The 23,668-nt window shown below is 43.4% G+C and overlaps 1 protein-coding gene across 3 annotated transcripts in view; it reads left to right on the top strand.

Moving 5' to 3' along the window:
* The window catches only part of CSNK1D (casein kinase 1 delta), a 76,976-nt gene extending 60,637 nt beyond the window's left edge, over positions 1–16,339 (top strand). For all 3 annotated transcript variants that reach the window (XM_069752493.1, XM_069752491.1, XM_069752492.1), the window contains one exon: positions 14,584–16,339. In XM_069752493.1, coding sequence (XP_069608594.1) covers positions 14,584–14,634 — 51 coding nt within the window. In that variant the 3' untranslated portion in view covers positions 14,635–16,339. The remainder of the gene's footprint in view (positions 1–14,583) is intronic.
* Positions 16,340–23,668: the final 7,329 nt, after the last annotated feature.

The raw sequence follows: 23,668 nt of genomic DNA, 5'->3' as shown, positions 1-23,668 counted from the left end.
CAAATGGTGACCTGCTCTTATGATGATACCAATTGGTAACGGTTTGGTAAAGGACACGACAGTGCTGGGTTAATGCAAATGGCAAGATCATGCTCTTTCATGGTGAGGAGGGCTGCGAAGGATTGTTGGACCCCGCTTTGCCTGCCAGGTGTGGAAGTTTGACAGCTCATAATAGTGGTTTCGTGGCTAGGCATTGCACAAGTAACGGTTTGGTAGGCGACTTTACAATTAAGGCTACCTTCACATTGCTTTAGTGGGTATCCGCTAACGGAATCCGTTACATAGCGCCACTAACGCAATGTAACGGATCCATTAGCGCACCCATTGACCGCAATGTATGTAACGCATGCCATTTTTGTCATGCGTTAGCGATGCTCCGTTATTATGTGACGGACCTCGAACGCTGTTTGCACCGTTTTTGGGTCCGTTCTCGCTAGCGCAGATCGGGCATCTGCGCTAGCGCGATTGCTAAACGTGATCCCTTTTTGGACATTGCGTTAACGCAGTCCGTTAGTGTATGCGCTAAACGGACTACACTAACGCAATGTGAACCTAGCCTTAGGCAATAGAATCTGAACTTACACCCAGGGTGTGGAATCGGTAAGCCAAATCTCCAACTTCTAAATATCCCTGACTCCACAGCATGGCCTCACTACTGAACATGTACAGCAGCAGACATTCATCTCAACTAAAAGCCTACATCTTCAGATCAGGAACAGAATAGACATACATAGTACGTTTCATAACTTTCTCAAATTCTTATAAAAACATTTACAGCACATCCTGCATTGAACTAGTGTACCCAATTTATTTTACGAGTCGGTCCGTTTTATACTTACTCCACCAAAATGAACCCCAACTATCCAACTCCACAGCTCTGCTTACACCGGCCCCTTGAGTTTTATCCATGGAGTGGCTGCTAGCCAGTGTGGCAAACTAGTAGAATAGTTGGGCTGCTGGGTCAAATTAAGGATGTCAAACTCTAGGCCAAAATCGAGATCTAGTTGAATTGTCAAAATGCAAGCCAAGGTCAGGACCTAAAAACTTGAAAGGTCTCAGAGGCAGCAGCTAAAATAAGCAGTAAACCAGGGTAAGTACAATTTATGACAGTTGTCCCGTGCACGCTGAAGGAGGTATAAATACTGTGTGGCCCCATCCAAGGCTCACGTCAAGGAGCTAATTGGATTAACAATACTAAGTTATTATCCCACAAGTTTCCTGTCTGGACGGCTCCAATCCCATAAATCATTTACTGTACACACTCGTGTATAAGTCGACCCAAGTATAAGTCAAGGCACCTAATGTTGCTACAAAAAAACTGGGAAAACTTATTGACTCGAGTATAAGCTGGGTATACATTGTATACCCTATCCCCATCCCTATCCTGGTATGCATGGCTCCTCATCCCCATCCTGGTTTGCATGACTCTTTATCCCCATCCTTGTCCGCATGGCTCCTTATGCCCATCCTTGTCTGCATGGCTCCTTATCCCCCTCCTTGTCTGCATGGCTTCTCATCCCCATCCTTGTCTGCATGGCTTCTCATCCCCATTCTTGTCTGCATGGCTCCTCATCCCCATCCTGGTGTGCATGGCTCCTCATCCCCATCCTGGTGTGCATGGCTCCTCATCCCCATCCTCGTGTGCATGGCTCCTCATCCCCCATCCTGGTGTGCATGGCTCCTCATCCCCATCCTGGTGTGCATGGCTCCTCATCCCCATCCTGGTGTGCATGGCTCCTCATCCCCATCCTGGTGTGCATGGCTCCTCATCCCCATCCTGGTGTGCATGGCTCCTCATCCCCATCCTGGTGTGCATGGCTCCTCATCCCCATCCTGGTGTGCATGGCTCCTCATCCCCATCCTGGTGTGCATGGCTCCTCATCCCCATCCTGGTGTGCATGGCTCCTCATCCCCATCCTGGTGTGCATGGCTCCTCATCCCTATCCTGGTGTGCATGGCTCCTCATCCCCATCCTGGTGTGCATGGCTCCTCATCCCCATCCTGGTGTGCATGGCTCCTCATCCCCATCATTGTCTGCATGGCTCCTCATCCCCATCATTGTCTGCATGGCTCCTCATCCCCATCATTGTCTGCATTGCTCCTCATCCCCATCATTGTCTGCATGGCTCCTCATCCCCATCATTGTCTGCATGGCTCCTCATCCCCATCATTGTCTGCATGGCTCCTCATCCCCATCATTGTCTGCATGGCTCCTCATCCCCATCATTGTCTGCATGGCTCCTCATCCCCATCATTGTCTGCATGGCTCCTCATCCCCATCCTGGTATGCATGGCTCCTCATCCCCATCCTTGTCTGCATGGCTCCTCATCCCCATCCTTGTCTGCATGGCTCCTCATCCCCATCCTTGTCTGCATGGCTCCTCATCCCCATCCTTGTCTGCATGGCTCCTCATCCCCATCATTGTCTGCATGGCTCCTCATCCCCATCCTGGTGTGCATGGCTCCTCATCCCCATCCTGGTGTGCATGGCTCCTCATCCCCATCCTGGTGTGCATGGCTCCTCATCCCCATCCTTGTCTGCATGGCTCCTCATCCCCATCCTGGTGTGCATGGCTCCTCATCCCTATCCTGGTGTGCATGGCTCCTCATCCCCATCCTGGTGTGCATGGCTCCTCATCCCCATCCTGGTGTGCATGGCTCCTCATCCCCATCATTGTCTGCATGGCTCCTCATCCCCATCATTGTCTGCATGGCTCCTCATCCCCATCATTGTCTGCATTGCTCCTCATCCCCATCATTGTCTGCATGGCTCCTCATCCCCATCATTGTCTGCATGGCTCCTCATCCCCATCATTGTCTGCATGGCTCCTCATCCCCATCATTGTCTGCATGGCTCCTCATCCCCATCATTGTCTGCATGGCTCCTCATCCCCATCCTGGTATGCATGGCTCCTCATCCCCATCCTTGTCTGCATGGCTCCTCATCCCCATCCTGGTGTGCATGGCTCCTCATCCCCATCCTGGTGTGCATGGCTCCTCATCCCCATCCTGGTGTGCATGGCTCCTCATCCCCATCCTTGTCTGCATGGCTCCTCATCCCCATCCTGGTGTGCATGGCTCTTCATGAGAAAAAAAACACCATAAGAGGAAAAACCTCCACTATTCTAGACAAAAAAACACCAGTACACAGGCAGAGATGCTTACCTGTCCAGGGCCTCCAAACAATTGTACGAACCAAGGTGCAGCGGACCCAAATAAAGATGGCAAACATCTCTGCCTGTGTACTGGTGTTTTTTTGTCTAGAATAGTGGAGGTTTTTCCGGCAATATGTAAGGACCCTTGACGTGGGTTGCCGGCTTAAGTATTGTGGCCATAATATCAACCAATACCTTGCATACATTGTTATGTTTTTGTGCACTTTATATCTTTGCAGGGTGCAGCTGGGCCCTAGATGGCTCTGTACACTGTAGCCTCTGTTCACACAGGATGCATTATGGTAAGCCCGCTATATGGCGTCATTAATAGGCTTTGAGCCATATACTTTGCATTTGTGTGAACACGCCACATATAGATTATTTGTTTGCACAGTTGCACCAAGCGGCCAATTCCTGATTGTAGGCTGGCTGCCTTATCGGTATTATTGCACCTGTGTATTTGCCATCTTTATTTGGCTCCGCTGCACCTTGGTTAGTGCAATTGTTTGGAGGCCCTGGACAGGTGAGCATCTCTGCCTGTGTACTGGTGTTTTTTTTTCTCCTTATGAGAAAAGCATTAAAAAAAAAAAACATCCTACCTGCCTTCCCTGCGAGCCCTCAGTGCATCTTGTTCCGGTGCCTGCAGCTCCAGCAGCCGGGTGATCACGTGTCCCCAATCATTATGGTAATGAATATTCACTCCACGCCTATGGGAGTGGAGAGAGGTGAATATTCATAACTCTTAAGCTGCGCGCACCCGTGATAGTCTGGCAGCTGCTGGACCCGGCTGCTGCAGCCGACACTGTGCACGCTGTAAGAGAAATGAATATTCACTGCTGCAGCAAACTGCTCCTGCCTCCTGTGAACAGCCGCTCCCCCGCCATCTTCTGGTACAATGAGACCAGTATAAGCCAAGGGTGCGTTTTCAGCAGAAAAAAACGTGCTGGAAAACTCTGCTTATACTCGAGTATACACGGTAATTAAATTGCCCTTGTTACCCTCTTATTGTTCACATTGAAAGTATAGCAAATGACAAATACAGAAGCAGTAGGATGCAACATAGGTATTCTACAACCTGGAGGATTAGATCCGACACTTGGGACATCTTTTGTTACTAGGTCTTACTTAGAGAATTCACCAGTTTGAGGCTGGCCACTCTCTTCTTATAGGGAACCTGTCAGCTGTTCTAGCCCCCCTAAACCATCACTCTGGATGTATAGCAACATTTACCTGCATTATAACAAGCCACTTTATGTGGTTTATCGATTGCTAAATTAATATAAAAATAACAGTGATAAAGTCTGGGGCTTACAGATTCTTCTCACAAAATTAGAATATCATCAAAAAGATAATTTATTTCAGTTGTTCAATACAAAAAGTGAAACTCATATTATATAGAGTCATTACAAACAGAGTGATCTATTTCAAGTGGTTATTTCTGCTAATGTTGGTGTTTATGGCTGCCAGAAGGCAGTCATTGACACACTCCACAAGGAGGGTAAGCCACAAAAGGTCATTGCTAAAGAAGCTGGCTGTTCACAGAGTGCTGTATCCAAGCATATTAATGGAAAGTTGAGTGGAAGGAAAAAGTGTGGCCGATAAAGGTGCACAAGCAACCAGGATAATTGCAGCCTTAAAATGATTTTTATGGAAAGGCCATTCAAAAACTTGGGGGGAGGTTCACAAGGAGCCACCACACACAGACGTATCCAGGGCATGGGCTACAAGTATCGCATTCCTTGTGTCATGCCACTCATGACCAATAGACAATGACAGAAGCATCTTACCTGGGCCACGGAGAAAAAGAACTGGACTGTTGCTCAGTGGTCCAAGGTGTTGTTTTCAAATGAAAGTAAATTTTGCATTTAATTTGGAAATCAATGTCCCAGAGTCTGGAGGAAGAGTAGAGAGGCCACAATCCAAGCTGCTTGAGGTCTAGTGTGAAGTTTCCACAATCAGTGATGGTTTGGGGAGCAATGTCATCTGCTGGTGTAGGTTCACTGTGTTTTATCAAGACCAAAGTCAGCACAGCCGTCTACCAGGACATTTTAGAGCACTTCATGCTTCCCTCTGCTGACAAGCTTTTTGGAGTTGGAAATTTAATTCTCCAGCAAGACCTGGCACCTATCCACACTGCCAAAAGTACCAACACCTGGTCTAAAAACTGTGCTTGATTGGCCAACAAACTCGCCTGACCTTAACCCCATAGAGAATCTATGAGGTATTGTCAAGAGGAAGATGAGACACCAGACCCAACAATGCAGATGATAGCTGAAGGCTGCTAACAAAGCAACCTGGGCTTCCATAACACCTCAGCAGTGCCACAGGCTGATCGCCTCCATGCCACACTGCATTGATGCAGTAATTGATGCAAAAGGAGCCGCAACCAAGTATTCAGTGTATTTACTGAACATACATTTCAGTAGGTGAACATTTCAGATTTTAAAATCATTTTTCAAGCGAACGTTATAAAGTATTCTAATTTACTGAGATAAGGACTTTTGGATTTCATTGGCTGTAAGCCATAATCATCAACATTAGCAGAAATAAACACTTGAAATAGATCGCTCTGTTTGTAATGACTCTATATAATGAGTTTCACTTTTTATATTGAAGAACTGAAATAAACTTTTTGATGATATTCTAATTTAGTGAGAAGCACCTGTACATTCTGCATTCTCAGGGAGGGAGAGCATGGTGCGCAAGCTTGAGACTTGTGGTGATATCACTCTGGCAAATCATATTGCTCATACACAGGGGTGTGCTGACTCGAGCTGAAGGAGGAGAAGTCCAGGGAAATCAATGTCCCACCCTCCCCTAACTAGTCAATTATTAATTTACATAGCTCGAGCGCGGCTTCAAAGTTAATTTTATATTGATTCAGCAGTCGAAAAGCCATAAAAAGGGGCTTCTTAGAATGCAGGAAAAAGTAGCTACGGTATTCATAAATTATGGTGGTTCGGGGGGGGGGGGACAGGGCAGCTGACGGGTTCCCTTAAAATTGGGCCGCCTCAAACTTGTTCTACAGCTTTTGTTGTTTTCATGTTTTTTCTACTCAAGGCCTACTAGCATTTTCCTATTAATACCAGGATCTTGCCAGCAAATGGATACTACCCTGCTGTGCCTATGTTACCTACAGAAACACCAAAAACCATGGTGGAGGACCACATACCTCCCCAATAGCTGCAAGTACTACAGTGCAGGATGACTAGCCGCACCGTTGCCTTTCATTCCACCACTCCTCCACTGGCAGCATTCTTCTCCCATTGGCGGAGCTTCGCTCCCCTCCTATCCGTCTCACCCACTTCTATACCAACAGCAGCTTTCTCCCCCTTCCTACTGGTGGCAGCAATTTGCCGCAGAGGACAGAGATTGAATTATACAGGAGGATGGAGAGCGAGTGTCAGCAGAGCTCGCTGGGCCCTACATACATCTTCTGTCTACAATCTCCAGACTGCCACATTAATACTGAATACAGGCCATGAGATCTAATGACCATTTGATGCCAGCATCTGACCCAGCTAAGCACGGAATATGCACTGATCTGTACAGGTTCTGCTTTAAAATGCCTGTTTTTTTGCTGAAGCCCAGCATTAGTCGGACCTGGCACCTCATCAGTTAATGAGCCTTATACTTTAAGCAGCAGTGCATTTCGGCAGTCATCTCCTTACCATCATAGGTAAGATTACAAGGAGTTATACCTGTATATAGGTAACACAGGATTCACAATAAGCAATGACCCAGCTCACCTCCTTTCCATCCCTGCATGCATGCCTAGAAAATTCTACTATAGAAATGGAGTGCAGGATCTGAGCCCACAACTTTCCCGGAAGGTGATGACTGATACTCAGCCATCATCTGCCTCGAACAGCCACAAGTGCAATGGAGCTCCGCCAACGACTAGGTTGTCTCCTTCAGCAGACCCCCCTGCCTGTCATGACGGTGTTTCTATGACCGCTTGTAGCTAGCATTCATAGAACGCTGTAATTTTAGCTGTACGTGGCAAAGCTGGCATTGCTGTGTATATTGCAAGGTATCAGACTGTCACAGGTTCAATTTCCTTAACTGGACTACAAAACAAATTGTACAAGAGAGCTGGAGACTTGGGTGGTTTAGATCCAAATCCCACTATCCCTAAAAACTAATCATAGCCCTCAAAACATTTGTTGCAAAAGAAATAAATTGGTTTAAAGGATCATTGCTGTAAGAGTAGGAGAAGCTTTGCACCGCAGACATGCGCTGTGCTGAAAATACGGTACTTGATTTTTAACCCTTCCGTACATGCCTCTTGAATGATTGGCCTCATGGTGCAGTCCTCACCATTTTGCACGCTGGTTCAGGCTGTCATGATAGTGAAACTTTGTATTGTGATAGCATCTATGAAAAACAGACGACACACAACTGCTCCACGTGACCACAGCAGATCTGCTTTAAGGCCCCAGAAGACCAGGTTGTTTAAAGGAGTTGTCTCATCCTCTTTCTTCAGGAGCGCACTTCTCCCGTGTCTCCTTCCTGCAGGCAGTGTGCTTCTGAGCAATAGTCGTGCCACTGCTCCGAACTGTGCTTTCTCCCATGCTGGAAGAAGCAGAGGCAGCCTTCAAGATGAATAGCAAGCGCACACACCTTGCCTAGGGAACTGACTTCCTCTGAGATTGCACAGGTAATCTAGGCAATGAGCAGTGCAATTTAAAAAAAAAATAATAATTTTGTAATAAGAAGTCAGTTGCAAATTTGCTTGCTTTTACAAGCACTTGACCATTTTACCTATTAACAAAATGAGGCAAGCCCCTTTAAGGAGTTATCATTTTCTTTTGGCTCCTTCAAGTAATATGCTGGTTTATAAAGACTAAAAATAATCTGCAAATCCGATTATTTTTGGAACCTCTGATTTATAAAATCCCACTTGAACAAGATCAGAGAACTTACCTTGACCTCCAGCTTTGATGCAGAGGAGACTTGGCTTTAGGTTTAAGGGTTGAGCCACTTCTCAATTCCCAGAAAAGTTGTTACAACTGGTGGACACAGGCAGCAAAGGCCCCCTGTGCGAGAACGGTATATGGGCCCTTCACAGTGTAATCAGTCCTAATAACGCCCAATTACACCTGCTTTGGAGGTAGATGTGGTCCCCTTCCTGTTGGGCCTTTGTGTATCTGCACCAATGGTATGTCTGCCCCTGGTTATTAACATTCCAAAAAAGAAGAATATGATCATAATCTGCATAAGTGAAAATCAGTTGCAGATTTCTGTGTGAAATTGGCATGATTTAAAAGAAAAAAACAAAAAATCTTTTCACCCATGCACATTTCGGCAAAAGCTGGTTCTCCACTAATCTGCGTGCAGTTCCTTCAGGGGTTTTCACAAGTTTCCTGCTTGCCTATGCAGGAACATATTGTGGCACAAATAATGACACCTACAAGTTGCCCATAAGTGGTTGAAGTAGCATTTAGTAGAATAGACATTTAGGAGCAACATTGAGAAGTTTGAGTGTCAGCTCCTCATGGCCAATCTGCATCTCTTAGTCTTGCCCATAATGTCAGCTGGTGACACTTGGCCTTTCTTCACAATTCTCTGCCAAATGTCGTCTCAAGGTAGATTTCAGGTGCGACATACAGGATGTCAGCTCTACGCTCTACACACCCGCTAGATCTGCACGTTCTAGTCCTCTGTGATCCTCTTCCCTCTGTGGTTCAGGAAGAATAAATCTGAGGACAGGTTCCCTTTAATAAGTATAGACTCAGGCATATGCCCAATAAGTCAACTTGTTTCTGTGATATACTGACCTGCAATACAGAATCAGTCTTAATTAAAGGGGTTGTAAAGAATATATAGGCCAAGGTGCTGGGGTGTTGAGATCTCTGCTCTGCCGTTCACTGGGCTCCCCAATGGTCCTTTGTTTACTGCAGTTTGTCCTCGAAGGGTACCTGACACCAGTGTTTGCCCTATCTAAAGTATCGACCACTCTTGTGCAGTTTTAATAGCACTCCTGCAACCCCCGGATAAGATCACAGCTTGACCACATACCTAGAAAATGCCTTTTATAATTGCTCCTCTCTGTGCTAATTGCCACCGAGGGTTCCAAGGGGCATCTCCAGACTGTTCTCGGCACCTCTGTCCCCGCAATGTCGTTATTCCAGCCTTGATTGATGTGTCTTAACGTCATCCACACAGCTCGGTGAAATTGCACAGTGTTGTTGCCTACTGCACGGAAGTGAGAGCTGACCAGTCTGACGTCTCCTACATCATTCACACAATCAAGGTTGGGGAGATGGCAATTGTGGGGACACTTAGCTATATGGAGAACAACAATTCTAAAAGGCATTTTCTTATCTATGCAGGGGAGCTGGGATGTTATGTAGGGGGTTGCAGGAGTACCGGTACTTCTAAAGATCACACAAGGGTGACGGCCTCCTTTTTATGTCTTGATTGGCCATCAGCATGGCTCATGTAACTGCATGCTGCAGAAACTGGGGCAATCGGGATCCCAGGCAGCAGCCAAATAAAAATGGTGGTTACTTAAAAATGGAAAAGGAGTTCAGAAGTACAAGTATATTCAATATTTTCGGCATATTTTTACAAAACCGTTGTCTACAAGTTCACAGCTAAGTCCTCTTTAACTTGAAACATGCAACTGAATCTGGACCTTTTTTTAGTAGTACTTAAAATGGTGGTCTCCCACCAATGGCTTTATAGTTGTTCTGAAATCATAACTTCCCGTATGCTTTGGATGCTCAAACATGTTGGGATTATAGAAGATTGGGGGGAGGCTCCTGCTGCGACCAATTCTCTCACAACCATACACGTGGCACTGAGGAGGAGGCGCATGCCTGAGTTTCTGAAAGGCACACAAGATTTCGTTATATATTGGTTTTATAGGGAATCTGTCACCGTTTCTGAGTTAATATAGGCATACAGGTTGTATAAAGCTGAAACTAATCACACATGTATGCCTCCTGGATGATGGCTTGTTCAGTAACAAATCCTCTTTTATACCTCTGATCTTCTGGGCAGCCTGCACCCCATAGCCTGGAAGATCAGTGGTATAAAAGATGATTTGTTACTGAACAAGCCATTATCCAGGAGGCATACAGGTATGACTAGTTTGAGCTTTATACAACCTGTATGCCCATAGTATTAACTCAAAAATGTTAAAAAGATAACGGATTCCCTTTAATAGATCACAAAGAAGGATTAAATGATGAAAATTAATGTAGAACCTGTTAGGATGTTCTTTTCTGTGGTTTCTATGTATTTTGTTCCTTGTGGAACAGGTGACAACATTCATTTTTTGAGGGGGGAAAATGTCATAAAATGTGTGTAACGTTGTCCTTCGGTATTGTTTGATACCTTTCACATTAGTGATTTTTGTACTTTAGGTTTTCTGTAATCAGAAATGGTGTAGTTCTCTTTTCAACTAATGGATGCTGGCTCTTATTTCTCACTATTCTGTTCATTAAAGGTGATAATCATGGGGATGGGTGTGCTACTACTGTATTCTAAGGAAAAAACAGTGGTAAAGGCGATCTGGGAATTTTTGCTACACCTTGTTTAGTAGGCACTGCGGTAGCATAATCATGAAAATAATCACAGAAGAGGGTTGGAAAAATGAGTTTAGGATTATTTTATTATATTAGAACATTGTTTGCTATTAGGTACATAAAAAAAAAAAATCCCTCAATAACTTCGGGAGGGAAATACCATTTTGTGTAATCTGCCTCTATGCCGATGATGATTGTGTGGCAAAGAAAATTGTGACGTCATTAGAGATGAGACAGTAAATGATTTTCAGATTTTAAAAAATAATCGGTAGGTGTTCAAAGTGGCAAGTTATAAAATTTCCTAATATCCTTTCATTTAAGGTGTACGCCAATGATCGGAAAAAAAAATAGATAACTTCAAGAAATGTATCAATAAATTCATAAGCACTTCCTGGTAGTATATCATGCTGGTTATGTCTAGTCACATTGCCGAAACTAATCCTACAATTTTATTAGCATGTGTAGTCCGCATTCAGAAAAAAAGGAGAACCACATAGTGAGCAGTCTTCCCTCTTATTTAAAGGCTTCCCTTTTATTTATTTCTGTTACTCGCGTACATAGCACTATTCCACAGCGCATTATATACATTATCATCGCTGTCCCCATTGGGCCTTACAATCTAAATTCCCTATCCGTATGTCTTTGGAGTGAGGAAAACTGAGAACCCGGAGGAAATTCTCGCAAACACGGGGAGAACATACAAACTCCTTCTAGATGTTGTTCTTGGTGGGATTTGAACCTAGTACTCCAGCGCTGCGAGGCTCCAGTGCTAACCACTGAGCCACCATGCTGCCTATCTCCAGTATTAGATCAGAAAGAAAGGGGGACAGCAGTGTGAACGACCTCTTCTTACCTCAGCACCATTGTTATCTTCAGCATTGTGAGAAAGGTTGGACAGTAGTGTGATCGACAACATCTAATACTGAAGATACCAGCGATTCTGAGGTAAGAGGCCATTCACACTGCGGTCCACCTTGTCTTTCTGATCTAATGTTAGCGATGCCAGGTGTGCTGAGGTAAGATTAGAAAGACTGGGTGGACAGCAGCGTGAGTGGCCTCTTATTTCTGCCCCATGGATATTTCCAGTATAAGATCAGAAAGACAGCATGAGCAGCCCTTAGCTCAGCAGCCTTGCGATCTCCAATATTAGATCAAAAAGACATTGTGGTGATTAGACTCTTCTTAACTCAGCACCTTTCTTATCTACAGTACTAGAATCAGCAATTCATGGTGGACAGCAGCGTGAGTGGCCTCTTTTTAACATTGCACCCCTGGTATCTCCAGTATTAGATCAGATAGACAGGGTAGACAGCAGTGTTAAGCATCCTCTTCTTACCTCAGCACCCCTGGTATCTCCAGTATTAGATCAGAAAGGCAGGGTAGACGGCAGTGTTAAGCATCCTCTTCTTACCTCAGCACCCCTGGTATCTCCAGTATTAGATCAGAAAGGCAGGGTAGACGGCAGTGTTAAGCATCCTCTTCTTACCTCAGCACCCCTGGTATCTCCAGTATTAGATCAGAAAGACAGGGTAGACGGCAGTGTTAAGCATCCTCTTCTTACCTCAGCACCCCTGGTGTCTCCAGTATTAGATCAGAAAGGCAGGGTAGACGGCAGTGTTAAGCATCCTCTTCTTACCTCAGCACCCCTGGTATCTCCAGTATTAGATCAGAAAGACGGTAGACGGCAGTGTTAAGCATCCTCTTCTTACCTCAGCACCCCTGGTGTCTCCAGTATTAGATCAGATAGACAGGGTATAGACGGCAGTGTTAAGCATCCTCTTCTTACCTCAGCACCCCTGGTATCTCCAGTATTAGATCAGAAAGACAGGGTAGACGGCAGTGTTAAGCATCCTCTTCTTACCTCAGCACCCCTGGTATCTCCAGTATTAGATCAGAAAGACAGGGTAGACGGCAGTGTTAAGCATCCTCTTCTTACCTCAGCACCCCTGGTGTCTCCAGTATTAGATCAGATAGACAGGGTATAGACGGCAGTGTTAAGCATCCTCTCCTTACCTCAGCACCCCTGGTATCTCCAGTATTAGATCAGAAAGGCAGGGTAGACGGCAGTGTTAAGCATCCTCTTCTTACCTCAGCACCCCTGGTGTCTCCAGTATTAGATCAGAAAGGCAGGGTAGACGGCAGTGTTAAGCATCCTCTTCTTACCTCAGCACCCCTGGTATCTCCAGTATTAGATCAGAAAGACAGGGTAGACGGCAGTGTTAAGCATCCTCTTCTTACCTCAGCACCCCTGGTGTCTCCAGTATTAGATCAGATAGACAGGGTAGACGGCAGTGTTAAGCATCCTCTCCTTACCTCAGCACCCCTGGTATCTCCAGTATTAGATCAGAAAGGCAGGGTAGACGGCAGTGTTAAGCATCCTCTTCTTACCTCAGCACCCCTGGTATCTCCAGTATTAGATCAGAAAGGCAGGGTAGACGGCAGTGTTAAGCATCCTCTTCTTACCTCAGCACCCCTGGTGTCTCCAGTATTAGATCAGAAAGACAGGGTAGACGGCAGTGTTAAGCATCCTCTTCTTACCTCAGCACCCCTGGTGTCTCCAGTATTAGATCAGATAGACAGGGTAGACGGCAGTGTTAAGCATCCTCTCCTTACCTCAGCACCCCTGGTATCTCCAGTATTAGATCAGAAAGGCAGGGTAGACGGCAGTGTTAAGCATCCTCTTCTTACCTCAGCACCCCTGGTATCTCCAGTATTAGATCAGAAAGACAGGGTAGACGGCAGTGTTAAGCATCCTCTTCTTACCTCAGCACCCCTGGTATCTCCAGTATTAGATCAGAAAGACAGGGTAGACGGCAGTGTTAAGCATCCTCTTCTTACCTCAGCACCCCTGGTGTCTCCAGTATTAGATCAGAAAGACAGGGTAGACGGCAGTGTTAAGCATCCTCTTCTTACCTCAGCACCCCTGGTATCTTTAGTTTTAGATTGTAATATCCGCTGGACGTACTGAGCTGAGTTTTGTATTTTTCCTAGGGATATCATCAGATTGGGGCACATTTGAAAATGAAAGTGTATTAAAAAGTTCTAGATCTTATTTTAAATGTATTAACAGTTTTTGGGGGCTTGAAAATACGTGTTAGAGGGTTTCTATAGAGATGAGATTCCAGTGATGTATCAATTACTGGGCAACTTATTGTAGTTTTGATAACCTCTTGCTGATAAGACAATGATTTTGTCTCCAGATTACTAGTGATGAGCGAGTGTACTCATTGCTTGGTTGACCTCCGAGTATTTGTTAGTGTTCGGAGATTGTTTTCATCATGGCAGTGAATGATTTACAGCTACTAGCCAGGCTGAGTACATGTGGGGGTTGCTAGGTAATCCCCACATGTAATCAAGCTGGCTAGTAGCTGTAAATCATGCTGCTGAGGCAAGGAAAACTAAATCTCCGAGCACTAACAAATACTCGGAGATCACCCAAGCGTGCTCGGGAAAACCCGAGCAACGAGTACACTCGCTCATAATTACAGACTACCAGTAAACCTGCTGCCAGGTAGTCCTCCATATTCATGTGCTCTGAACAACCATGCCTCCACCATTGATTGGCAGCTTTCTGCCTATGCGCAGTGTACACAGGTTATCAATCAGTGGTGTGGGCAGGAAAATACAGAGCTCAACATTCAGAGAACTTTCAGTTGTGAAGCAGAGGAAACTCGGATATCAAAGTTGCACCAAGAAGCCTGGCAAATGAAATATCATTGGTATTCAGTTTTCTGCCCCTACGTCATGCTGGGCAGTCTTCCAGTATCTTGCTTTAGTAGCGCTCCTCCCTGTGGTTCTGCTGAATCTTTCATATGTCATCCTTTGCAGTGTACTGACCATCATGTTATTTATAATCCATTGACCATGATTGTCGCCTTCTTCTTCCTTTGCAGATTCCCAGCCGGGTGGCTTCCAGCGGTTTTCCTTCAACTGTTCACCGATGAACACATTCCCCCATGGAGGGGCGGATAAGTGCATGGCTAATCTTTCAATGGTTTCACTAGCAAAAAATGTAAAAAAAAAATGAAAAAAGGCACAACCACAAGCAACAAGACCCAGAAATAAAAGCAACCAAATCCAAATGGAGCTTTACATGCTTTTTTACAAAGATGGCGTTGTGAACAAAAAATGACCAGCTCGCGGAGGTTTGGGGAAAAAAAATGTATTGTCCTTTCGGACTTTTGACCACCAGTGCAGATGTAGACTTTTAAGCGCCAAATACAGAAATGCCATTTTTATTTTAGGTTTTGTGTTTTTCTTTAAGGGGCCCTTTTTATTCTTCTGTACTTGGCTTTGTATCCGTTTTTGTTACCGACTCTCCATGAATAAATGTGCCAGATTTGTCTGTCTGTCTTTCTTCTACAATGACAGTGATGTAGCAGGAGCTAGATCTGAGGTTCGCTGGCCAAGAGTTTACTGGAAAGGAGACATACTAGTACATTTGGGCTTCATGTACAATTTTTTTTTTTTTTTTTGGATTATTTAATTCTTTTGTCTCTTATTTGATTTTAGTTTTTCACACTTTTCTTCTGTTTTTACTGGGGGTTAATAAAGCATTCCTATGCATACCTAGATAAAGGGGTTTTGTAGAAGTAATGTTCTTTGAAGCACTGGCGATCATTTGTATTATTGAAAATCTTTTTCTGTGAAATCCCTTTCATTGCTTTGTGATGGGGTTTTTAGTTTTGTTTGTTTATTTTATCTCTCGCCTCCATTTTTCATCTCCCTCACCCCCTCTGTTGTTAATTTTAGGACATATCACTCTGATGCCTTTTGACTTCATAAAAAAAAAAGAGAGGAGAGAAAAAAAACCATCATACACACATTTTGTAGCGTTGCCGTACAGAAGTGCGGCATTAGAGCATTTAGGCATCACCGTTTAAGCCTCAAGTTCTCACTGTAGCAAGTAAAAGGTGAAAGCCACTAAGTGTACGTACAGTTGACTCTTGAAGTTGTTACTCTTTGTCCTTCATATATTCGGCAGCACAGGCCCTTGGTAGAGGTGTAATTTCCTACCACTGGCTACCCATACTTGGGTTGTGCAACATTGACGAATGTCTAAATTTTGTGAGGGTCAGGGGGAGGGTGCTAAGGGGGGTGCGGCGGGGCGGTAGGGCGGGTTTCCAATGTTTGATGTGGTCTTCAGCTGTGTTTTTAAAGGTTAAATTTCCTCTTCATTCAGTAGGCTTCACTTTTTATGGTACAGGATGCAGTCTGTTAGATGGATATTTCCAGTAGGTAAGGCTTTATGTTCTTAATGTAAGAATGTTTTATTACCGAGTATTTCTAAAGTGTGCGGATCGTCATGGAAGGAGTCGTCTGTGTATGCTAGTTAACATGTAATATTTCCGCATGTCCCATGTGCTCTGTACAATTTTCACAATGTGCTTCTCTGTAAATATCTGTGAATGTCCTGTCGACTAACCAACTTTTTTAACCACTGTACACAAGGTCTTTACATACTGTTGAAAGCATCGTAAATTCCAACAGAGGGGAGCGCCCATTCCCTCATTTGCCATAATGACAGAATGTTTTCCTGGGATCTTAAGAAATCCTGTACATTGATACTTATTGCTGAGAAAACAATTTGTATCACTACTGTATTTGTGTACTTTACAAAGTGTGTAAATAAATTCGTAACTTCTACAACTGTCTTCATATTTAATTTTTTGGGATGCGGGGGGTTAAAGAAGACCTTTTACTGGATTTTTTAAATTATTTTTTTTAATTAAATGCAGTCGCTCCTCCAATTGCCACTGATTCTGGATCAGTTTCTGAATTTTTTTAATTTTTTTTTGTTTGTTTCAACATATATCAATGAAGAAAAAAAGCAAATGCCCGCAGGAAAATTTTGCAAAAAAAAAAAAAAAGTGCAAAACCACAATTTTTTTTAGTTATCATATTAACTGTATGGTAACACTGATGCGTCAGTATGATTCCCCAAGTCTGTACGAGTACGCAGATACCAAACATGTATAGGTAAGAGGTTTTTTTAAGTGTTGAAAAAAAAATCTGAAATTTGTAGATCAAAAAATATTTAGCTTATGTCACCATTTTCCGAGACCGGTAACGTTTTCATTTTTAAGGCTATGGGGCTGGGTGATGGGTTATTTTTTTAACCCTGAGCTGACGTTTTTATTTATACTATTTTGGGGTAGATAAAATTTTGATCACCTCATTTTTTTGCAATGCTGTGGCGGCCAAAGAAAAAAGTAGTTCTGGCATTTTGATTCTTCTCTTCTCGTTATGCCTTTTGCCGATCGGATTAATTGTTTTTATATTTTGATCGGACATTTCTGAGCTCGGCGATAACAAATGTGTTTTTTTTTTTGTTTGTTTTTTTTTATCTTTATTTTCAGTGGGGTTCATAGGGGATGATTTGAAATATATATATATATATATATATATATATATATATATATATATATATATATATATATATATATATATATATATATATATATAATTTTTTTTTTTTTTTTTTTTTTTTTTACGGATTTCAATAGTCCCTTTGGAAGATTTGAAGTTGCGATCGTCCGATCTCTAGGGTTACACATAACAAGGCTTCGGCACTTCTATGTATGGCAGAAATGATGATTGCCGGGCACAAGCTGGTGTTCACAGGAGACTCACAATAACCGGTGCGGGGGTGTTTTACAGACCCTCGCTGTTGTGACCACTCATCATGTGATCGCAGGCTGAATTAGCAATGCGTTTTGGTTGCCGTGTGTAAAATCTCGCTGTCAGTGATTGACACCGCTCTACCTGTGGTTGCTAAAGGCGTGCAAGTCCACATCAATGGCAGGACACAACTTGTGACATAAATATACGTCAAAGGTCATGAAGGGGTTAAACTGAAAATTAGCATTTTTATTACTAGGGGGGCATAACTTTGAAATGGATTGGCAGTTAAAAAAAAAAACACTTCTGGAATCAGTGGAACTACTGCAAATGAAGAAGATGCTCAGTTTAACTTGAAGGGAATGTCACCAGCTTTTCCTATTCCATCTGAGTGCAGCAGGATGTAGGCTGCTTACTGCGGTTTTGATAAAAATCACTGTTCTATCTGCTGCAGAAGTAGCCGTTCTCTAAATAATGAGCTCTGTATAAACCCAAACACACCACTGATTGGCAGCTTTCTGTGCATAGGCATTGGTAGTGACCGGGATAAGCATCTATATACTTCTGCCACATGTGTTGAAGTCCTCGTGTATGTCTACATGCATTTTTTCCCAAGCTCCGCAACGAAGTCAATAGAGAACAAAAGTGCCAAAGCCATACAGTTCAGCAGCGCCTTTAGATGCACAATGGGGATGAGTTGCCATGATAGCACATCCAGTTTGCTTGGACAGTGAAAACCCACAAAAAAATTTGCTATTCCATTGTGCAGTGTTGGTGCATTTTTTTTTCTCTAAAAGCGTCTGTGGACCCTGAAGAAAAACTTTTGACACTGCATTTTTACACTGCCTCATCTAACTAGATGGAATTAATAAAGTCTCATGCCGATGTGTCTTTTTTTTTTTTTTTTTTTTTTTTTTACTGTGTATACTGACCTGTGATGCGCGTTTCAAATCTGCAGCATGTCAATTTCTCTTGCGAGTACACCGAGTTTTATGTGCCGATTTGTCTAATAAACTTGGATTAATGCAGAAAATCTGCAGGTAAATAAAACGTATATGTGTTTTGAATGCGTAAACGCATGTAATCTGCACTTAGGAATGTCAATAAGGTTTTGTCAAAGCCAAATTCCAGGAGGTATCAAAAACAAAGCAATTTTATTTAAAGCATTAAAAATGTCATATGTTAGTTATATAATAGGAAGAAAAGACCGGGGACAAGACATCGCAGACAGGGCTCCTTTACACAACTGTATTCTCGGTCTGAATGCTGCCCATAAAAAAAATAAATTACTCAATAAAGCAATTCAGACAAGCGTTTTCTTTCCTTTCACGGATCTATTCAGTGTGTGAATAAAGTCACGGCATTCACTTGTTTCTTTCTTGTATATGAGTAGAATCACCTGCTCAAGTTATATGGGTGCACACAAAAAATGGAAGCCTTACGTATAGCATCTGGCTTTTATGGATACTTTGCAATTCTTTAACCCCTTCATGACCTTGGGATTTTACGTTTTTCCGTGTTCGTTTTTCACTCCTCTCCTTCCCAGAGCCATAACTTTTTTATTTTTCCATCAATTTGGCCATGTGAGGGCTTATTTTTTGCGGGACGAGTTGTACTTTTGAACGATATCATTGGTTTTAGCATGTCGTGTACTAGAAAACGGGAAAAAAATTCCAAGTGCGGTGAAATTGCAAAAAAAGTGCAATCCCACACTTGTTTTTTGTTTGGCTTTTTTGCTAGGTTCACTAAATGCTAAAACTGACCTGCCATTATGATTCTCCAGGTCAGTACGAGTTCATAGACACCTAACATGACTAGGTTATTTTTTACCTAAGTGGTGAAAAAAAATTCCAAACTGTGCTAAAAAAAAAAAAAAAAAATTGCGCCGTTTTCCGATACCCGTAGCATCTCCATTTTTCATGATCTGGGTTCGGTTGAGGGCTTATTTTTTGCGTGCCGAGATGACGTTTTTAATGATAGCATTTTGGTGCTGATACGTTCTTTTGATCGCCCGTTATTGCATTTTAATGCAATGTCGCGGCGACCAAAAAAACGTAATTCTGGCGTTTCGCATTTTTTTTCTCGCTACGCTGTTTAGTGATCAGGTTAATGCTTTTTTTTTTTAATTGATCGGGCGATTCTGAGCGCGGCGATACCAAATGTGTAGATTTGATTTTTTTTTTTAATTCATTTACTTTGATTGGGGCGAAAGGGGGGTGATTTAAACTTTCATATTTTTTTTTATTTTTTTCACATTTTTTTTTACTTTTTTTTTTTTACTTTTGCCATGCTTCAATAGCCTCCATGGGAGGCTAGAAGCAGGCACAGCTCGATCGGCTCTGCTACATAGCAGCGATCATCAGATTGCTGCTATGTAGCAGAATTGCAGGTGTGCTGTGAGCGCCGACCACAAGGTGGCGCTCACAGCTGCCGGGGATCAGTAACCATAGAGGTCTCAAGGACCTCTATGGTTACTATTCTGAAGCATCGCCGACCCCCGATCATGTGACGGGGTCGGCGATGACGTCATTTCCGGCCGCCCGGCCGGAAATGGTAGTTAAATGCCGCTGTCTGCGATTGACAGCGGCATTTAACTAGTTAATAGGTGCGGGCAGATCGCGATTCTGCCCGCGCCTATTACGGGCACATGTCAGCTGTTCAAAACAGCTGACATGTCCCGGCTTTGATGCGGGCTCACCGCCGGAGCCCGCATCAAAGCAGGGGATCTGACCTTGGACGTACTATCCCGTCCGAGGTCAGAAAGGGGTTAACAAATGAAAGTTTAAATGGTCTTGTAATATTAACTGGTGCTGTAAGAAAAAACAGATTGTATACGTATGACAAGTAAAAAAAATAAAATAATAATTTATCCGAATTTTCAAAATAAATCTTTTCACGGTCATTTGGAACCGAGTCATAGTGAGTGAAAGTCGGTACATTGTCCTGACCTCCCAGGACAGCAGGATAGCTAACCAATATCCAGACAGTCCCACTTGATCTAGGACACTTGAGAGCTATATAACCAGACACTTAGTAGTGCCTAGTGTTTTCATGGACGTTAAAACCTCATCCGGAGGTCTGTGATTTTTCCTAGTGTCATCGGTGTTTTGAATCAAATTTTCATCAGCATTTGGTTCGTGCTTTTACCATCAGTATTTAAGAGCTTTTCACATATGAAAAAATGAAATTGCAAAGCTTCTCCTACTCATTACGATGTTAATCGCAGACAGCCAAGCACTTGTGCGGTCTGGGATTTGTAGGTAATTTTCATCCGAGACCGAGATAAAAAGCGGTCATGACGCCGTGATTTTGTTTGCAAAAAACACAGGTGTGACCAGCCCATAGAGTTTAGTGGTTTCATTTTCTCTCCGAACACCACGGAAAAACATGTACGTGATTCACATATGTCTGAATGAGGCCTTAGTCACATAGTACACAAGTGTGGAGTTTCACACACTCGTTTTTCTGCAGTCTCGTGGCCTAAATATTTACATAAAATAAGGGGAAAGCATTGTAATGTTTATAGATACCAATGGTGTAAATGCGTTCTAGTCTGTACGTGTAATATCTGTATGTCCACCACTGCTACCAAAGCAGGAAATCTGCTTTGGAATTTTCTACTCCCCTGACATGCAGAGCTGATAAGGATAGATGTTTCTCGGCTATTGTTAGGATCTTGTCTGCTATAGACATGAGCGCTCCTGATCTCGTTCCTCCTTGATGATTAATGTACGCGACAGATGTCATATTGTCTGACAGTACTCTTGTGTGTGTTCCTTGCAACTGCGGAAGAAATTCACATGATAGATGGCTTTTAGTTCCCTTACATTAGAGGAATCATTTGACTAATAGACCATTGTCCCTGAACTATCTGTTCTCCTAGGACTGGCATCTGTAAAAATAGTTTTTGAAGGTTTAGTTAACCAAGGAACCCCTCCTACGAGATGGACTGGTTCTAGCTACCAGGCAAGAGACTCCATTACTTCTGCTGGTAGGCATAGAAGACTTCCTAAATAACCCGGTAGTTTCTCTTCCTGCAGTATGGTATACTGCAGCTGTCTAGTATGGAACTGGGCCCATAGGACTGCTGGAATGAATGATGTAAAGGAACCAAGAAGGGACATGCCCTCCCTGAGGGAAAGCGTGGAGTTGTTGACCACTGATTGTACTTTATTCATTATTGTCAGTTGTTTAGTTTCTGGAAGGAAGCACTTCTGACTTACGGAGTCTAGGAGAAGGCCTAGGAACGTTTGTCAGGAACGATCTGGATTATTTCCAATTGATTAACCATCCCAATTCCTGTAAAGATGAGATTGTATTAACTAGACGTTGCTGACACTGTGAGGGAGAATTTCCTACCACTAGAAGGTCGGCTAAGTATGGGACTATCAGAGTGTCTTTTAACCTCAAGTATGTCATCACCTCTGACATTAATTTGGTGAATACTCTGGGAGCCACTGACAGTCTGAAGGTCATTGCTGTATATTGGAAATGACAGACTTGTCCTTTCATCACGACCGCCACTTGGAGATATTGTTGATGTTCTATATAAATTGGTAGATGGTAATACGCATCTTTGAGGTCGAGGACCGCCATAAAGCACCTGGGAAACAGAAGTTTTATAGTAGATCGGATAGATTCCATTTTGAAGGTCTGGTTTTCTAAGAAGATATTCAATTTCTTTAGATTTATTATGGTTCTATATGACCCATCTGGTTTCGGAACTAAAAAATAAAGGGGAGTAAAATCCTTTCCCCCTTTGATAAAACGGGACTTCTGTTAGAACCCGTTTGGACAATAGACTACTTATTTCCTGCTCCAAAAACCCCTGTTGAGATTGGAATTTTAGAGAAGTCAACAGGAAGGTGGCCGGAGGGACCCGGGCAAATTTTAATTTTAAGCCTGAAGTTACAAGGCTAATGGCCCATGAGTTGGATGTTATCTCTCTCCATTATTGGCAAAAAAGGACAACCTACCACCTACTGGTAAGTCTGTTCTAAGGTGGTTTGTCTTCCATTCTAAATGGACGTTTGCCGAAGAATGCACCTTTTTGTTTAATCTGTGTTGGTCCAGCGGTCCTGGTTCCTAAAATCCTTCCTCTTATTAAACATGGGTTTTCGGAATGTTCTCCTATAAGACGGAAAATAATTATTAGGTAAGCCCTTTTTTTCTCTCACCAGCCTTGGTGAGAATCTCATCCAGTTTTGTACCAAACAGTTACTCACCCTGGCATGGTAGGCTACAGAGTTTGGATTGTCTGCGCATCTCCTTTCCAACCCTTTAACCTTTCTCAGGCTGCATAATTTTACGTTAACAGGCTGCAGAGGTACAATTGTACCTTCATATAGACCTCCACTGTGATATTTGGCCAATATATTCTGGACCAAAACTGCAGAGATCTCACGAAATTTCAGCCCTCTACGGCTTTTCGAAAAAAAGTTACTGCAATTTTAAAAAACGGAATAGTTACAATTGTACCTAGTCAGCTGGACGAAGGTTAACCAAAGCGCTCGGCGTGCTGCTTTGGTCAAGCCTGTTGATTTGGCCGCTAAACGAATAGTCAGCTGAGGAATCCGCCAGGAAGGCTGTAGCGCCTCTAATCAGAGGTATGGAGGAGATTAATTGATCTCTGGAGAGACCGCCTTTTATGCCTTCCACCAGATCATTTAACCAGACTAACATGGATCTTGCCGTACATGTAGCTGATATTGCTGGTTTAAATGCCCCTGTACATGATTCCCAAGATCTCTTTAGAAGGGAATCAGCTTTACGAGCACAGTAAAGGTGAATTCCCCACAGTGCAGAGGTGCTATTAAGGTCATTTCCGTGGTGTCAGCACTGGCTCTCCTGGGGATCACGTGACCATGTTATTTCACGCAATCTCTGTGGCCAATCAGCACTGTCTTCACTCAACCCTCCTATGGATGTAACGGACATTCAGAGAAAGTGAGGGCTGAGACTGCTCTCTCACTTCATCCGGATGTCTTGACTTATCCAAAGGAGAGAAGTGTGAAGCCAGAGCTGATTGGCCTCAGGAATCACGTGATAGAACAATGGTACACAATCCCTGAGACACCCAGTGCTAACCCACTGGAAAGGCACTGCAGGTGACTATAATTATTATTTTACTGTGAGGAACATAGGCATTTAGAAGAGGTTGTCAGAGTAGTGAACAACCCATTTAAGGAGTTAAACGTGATAGGTGCTAGCTCAGCTACTGTCTTTGATGATTATGTAATAGAACACCCAGGCTGCATGGTACGGGCTCCGCTATTGATCCTGCTTCATACAGAGAGAGTGTATGATGTCTAATGTTAAGGGGAGTGGTCAGTAGGGATGAGTGGACCCGTGCAAGTT

Source organism: Ranitomeya imitator, chromosome 2, assembly GCF_032444005.1.
Source record: "Ranitomeya imitator isolate aRanImi1 chromosome 2, aRanImi1.pri, whole genome shotgun sequence".
NCBI classification, from domain to species: Eukaryota; Metazoa; Chordata; class Amphibia; order Anura; family Dendrobatidae; genus Ranitomeya; species Ranitomeya imitator.
Note: the sequence above shows the minus strand (reverse complement) of the source record. Positions and strands in the feature narration are given on the sequence as shown.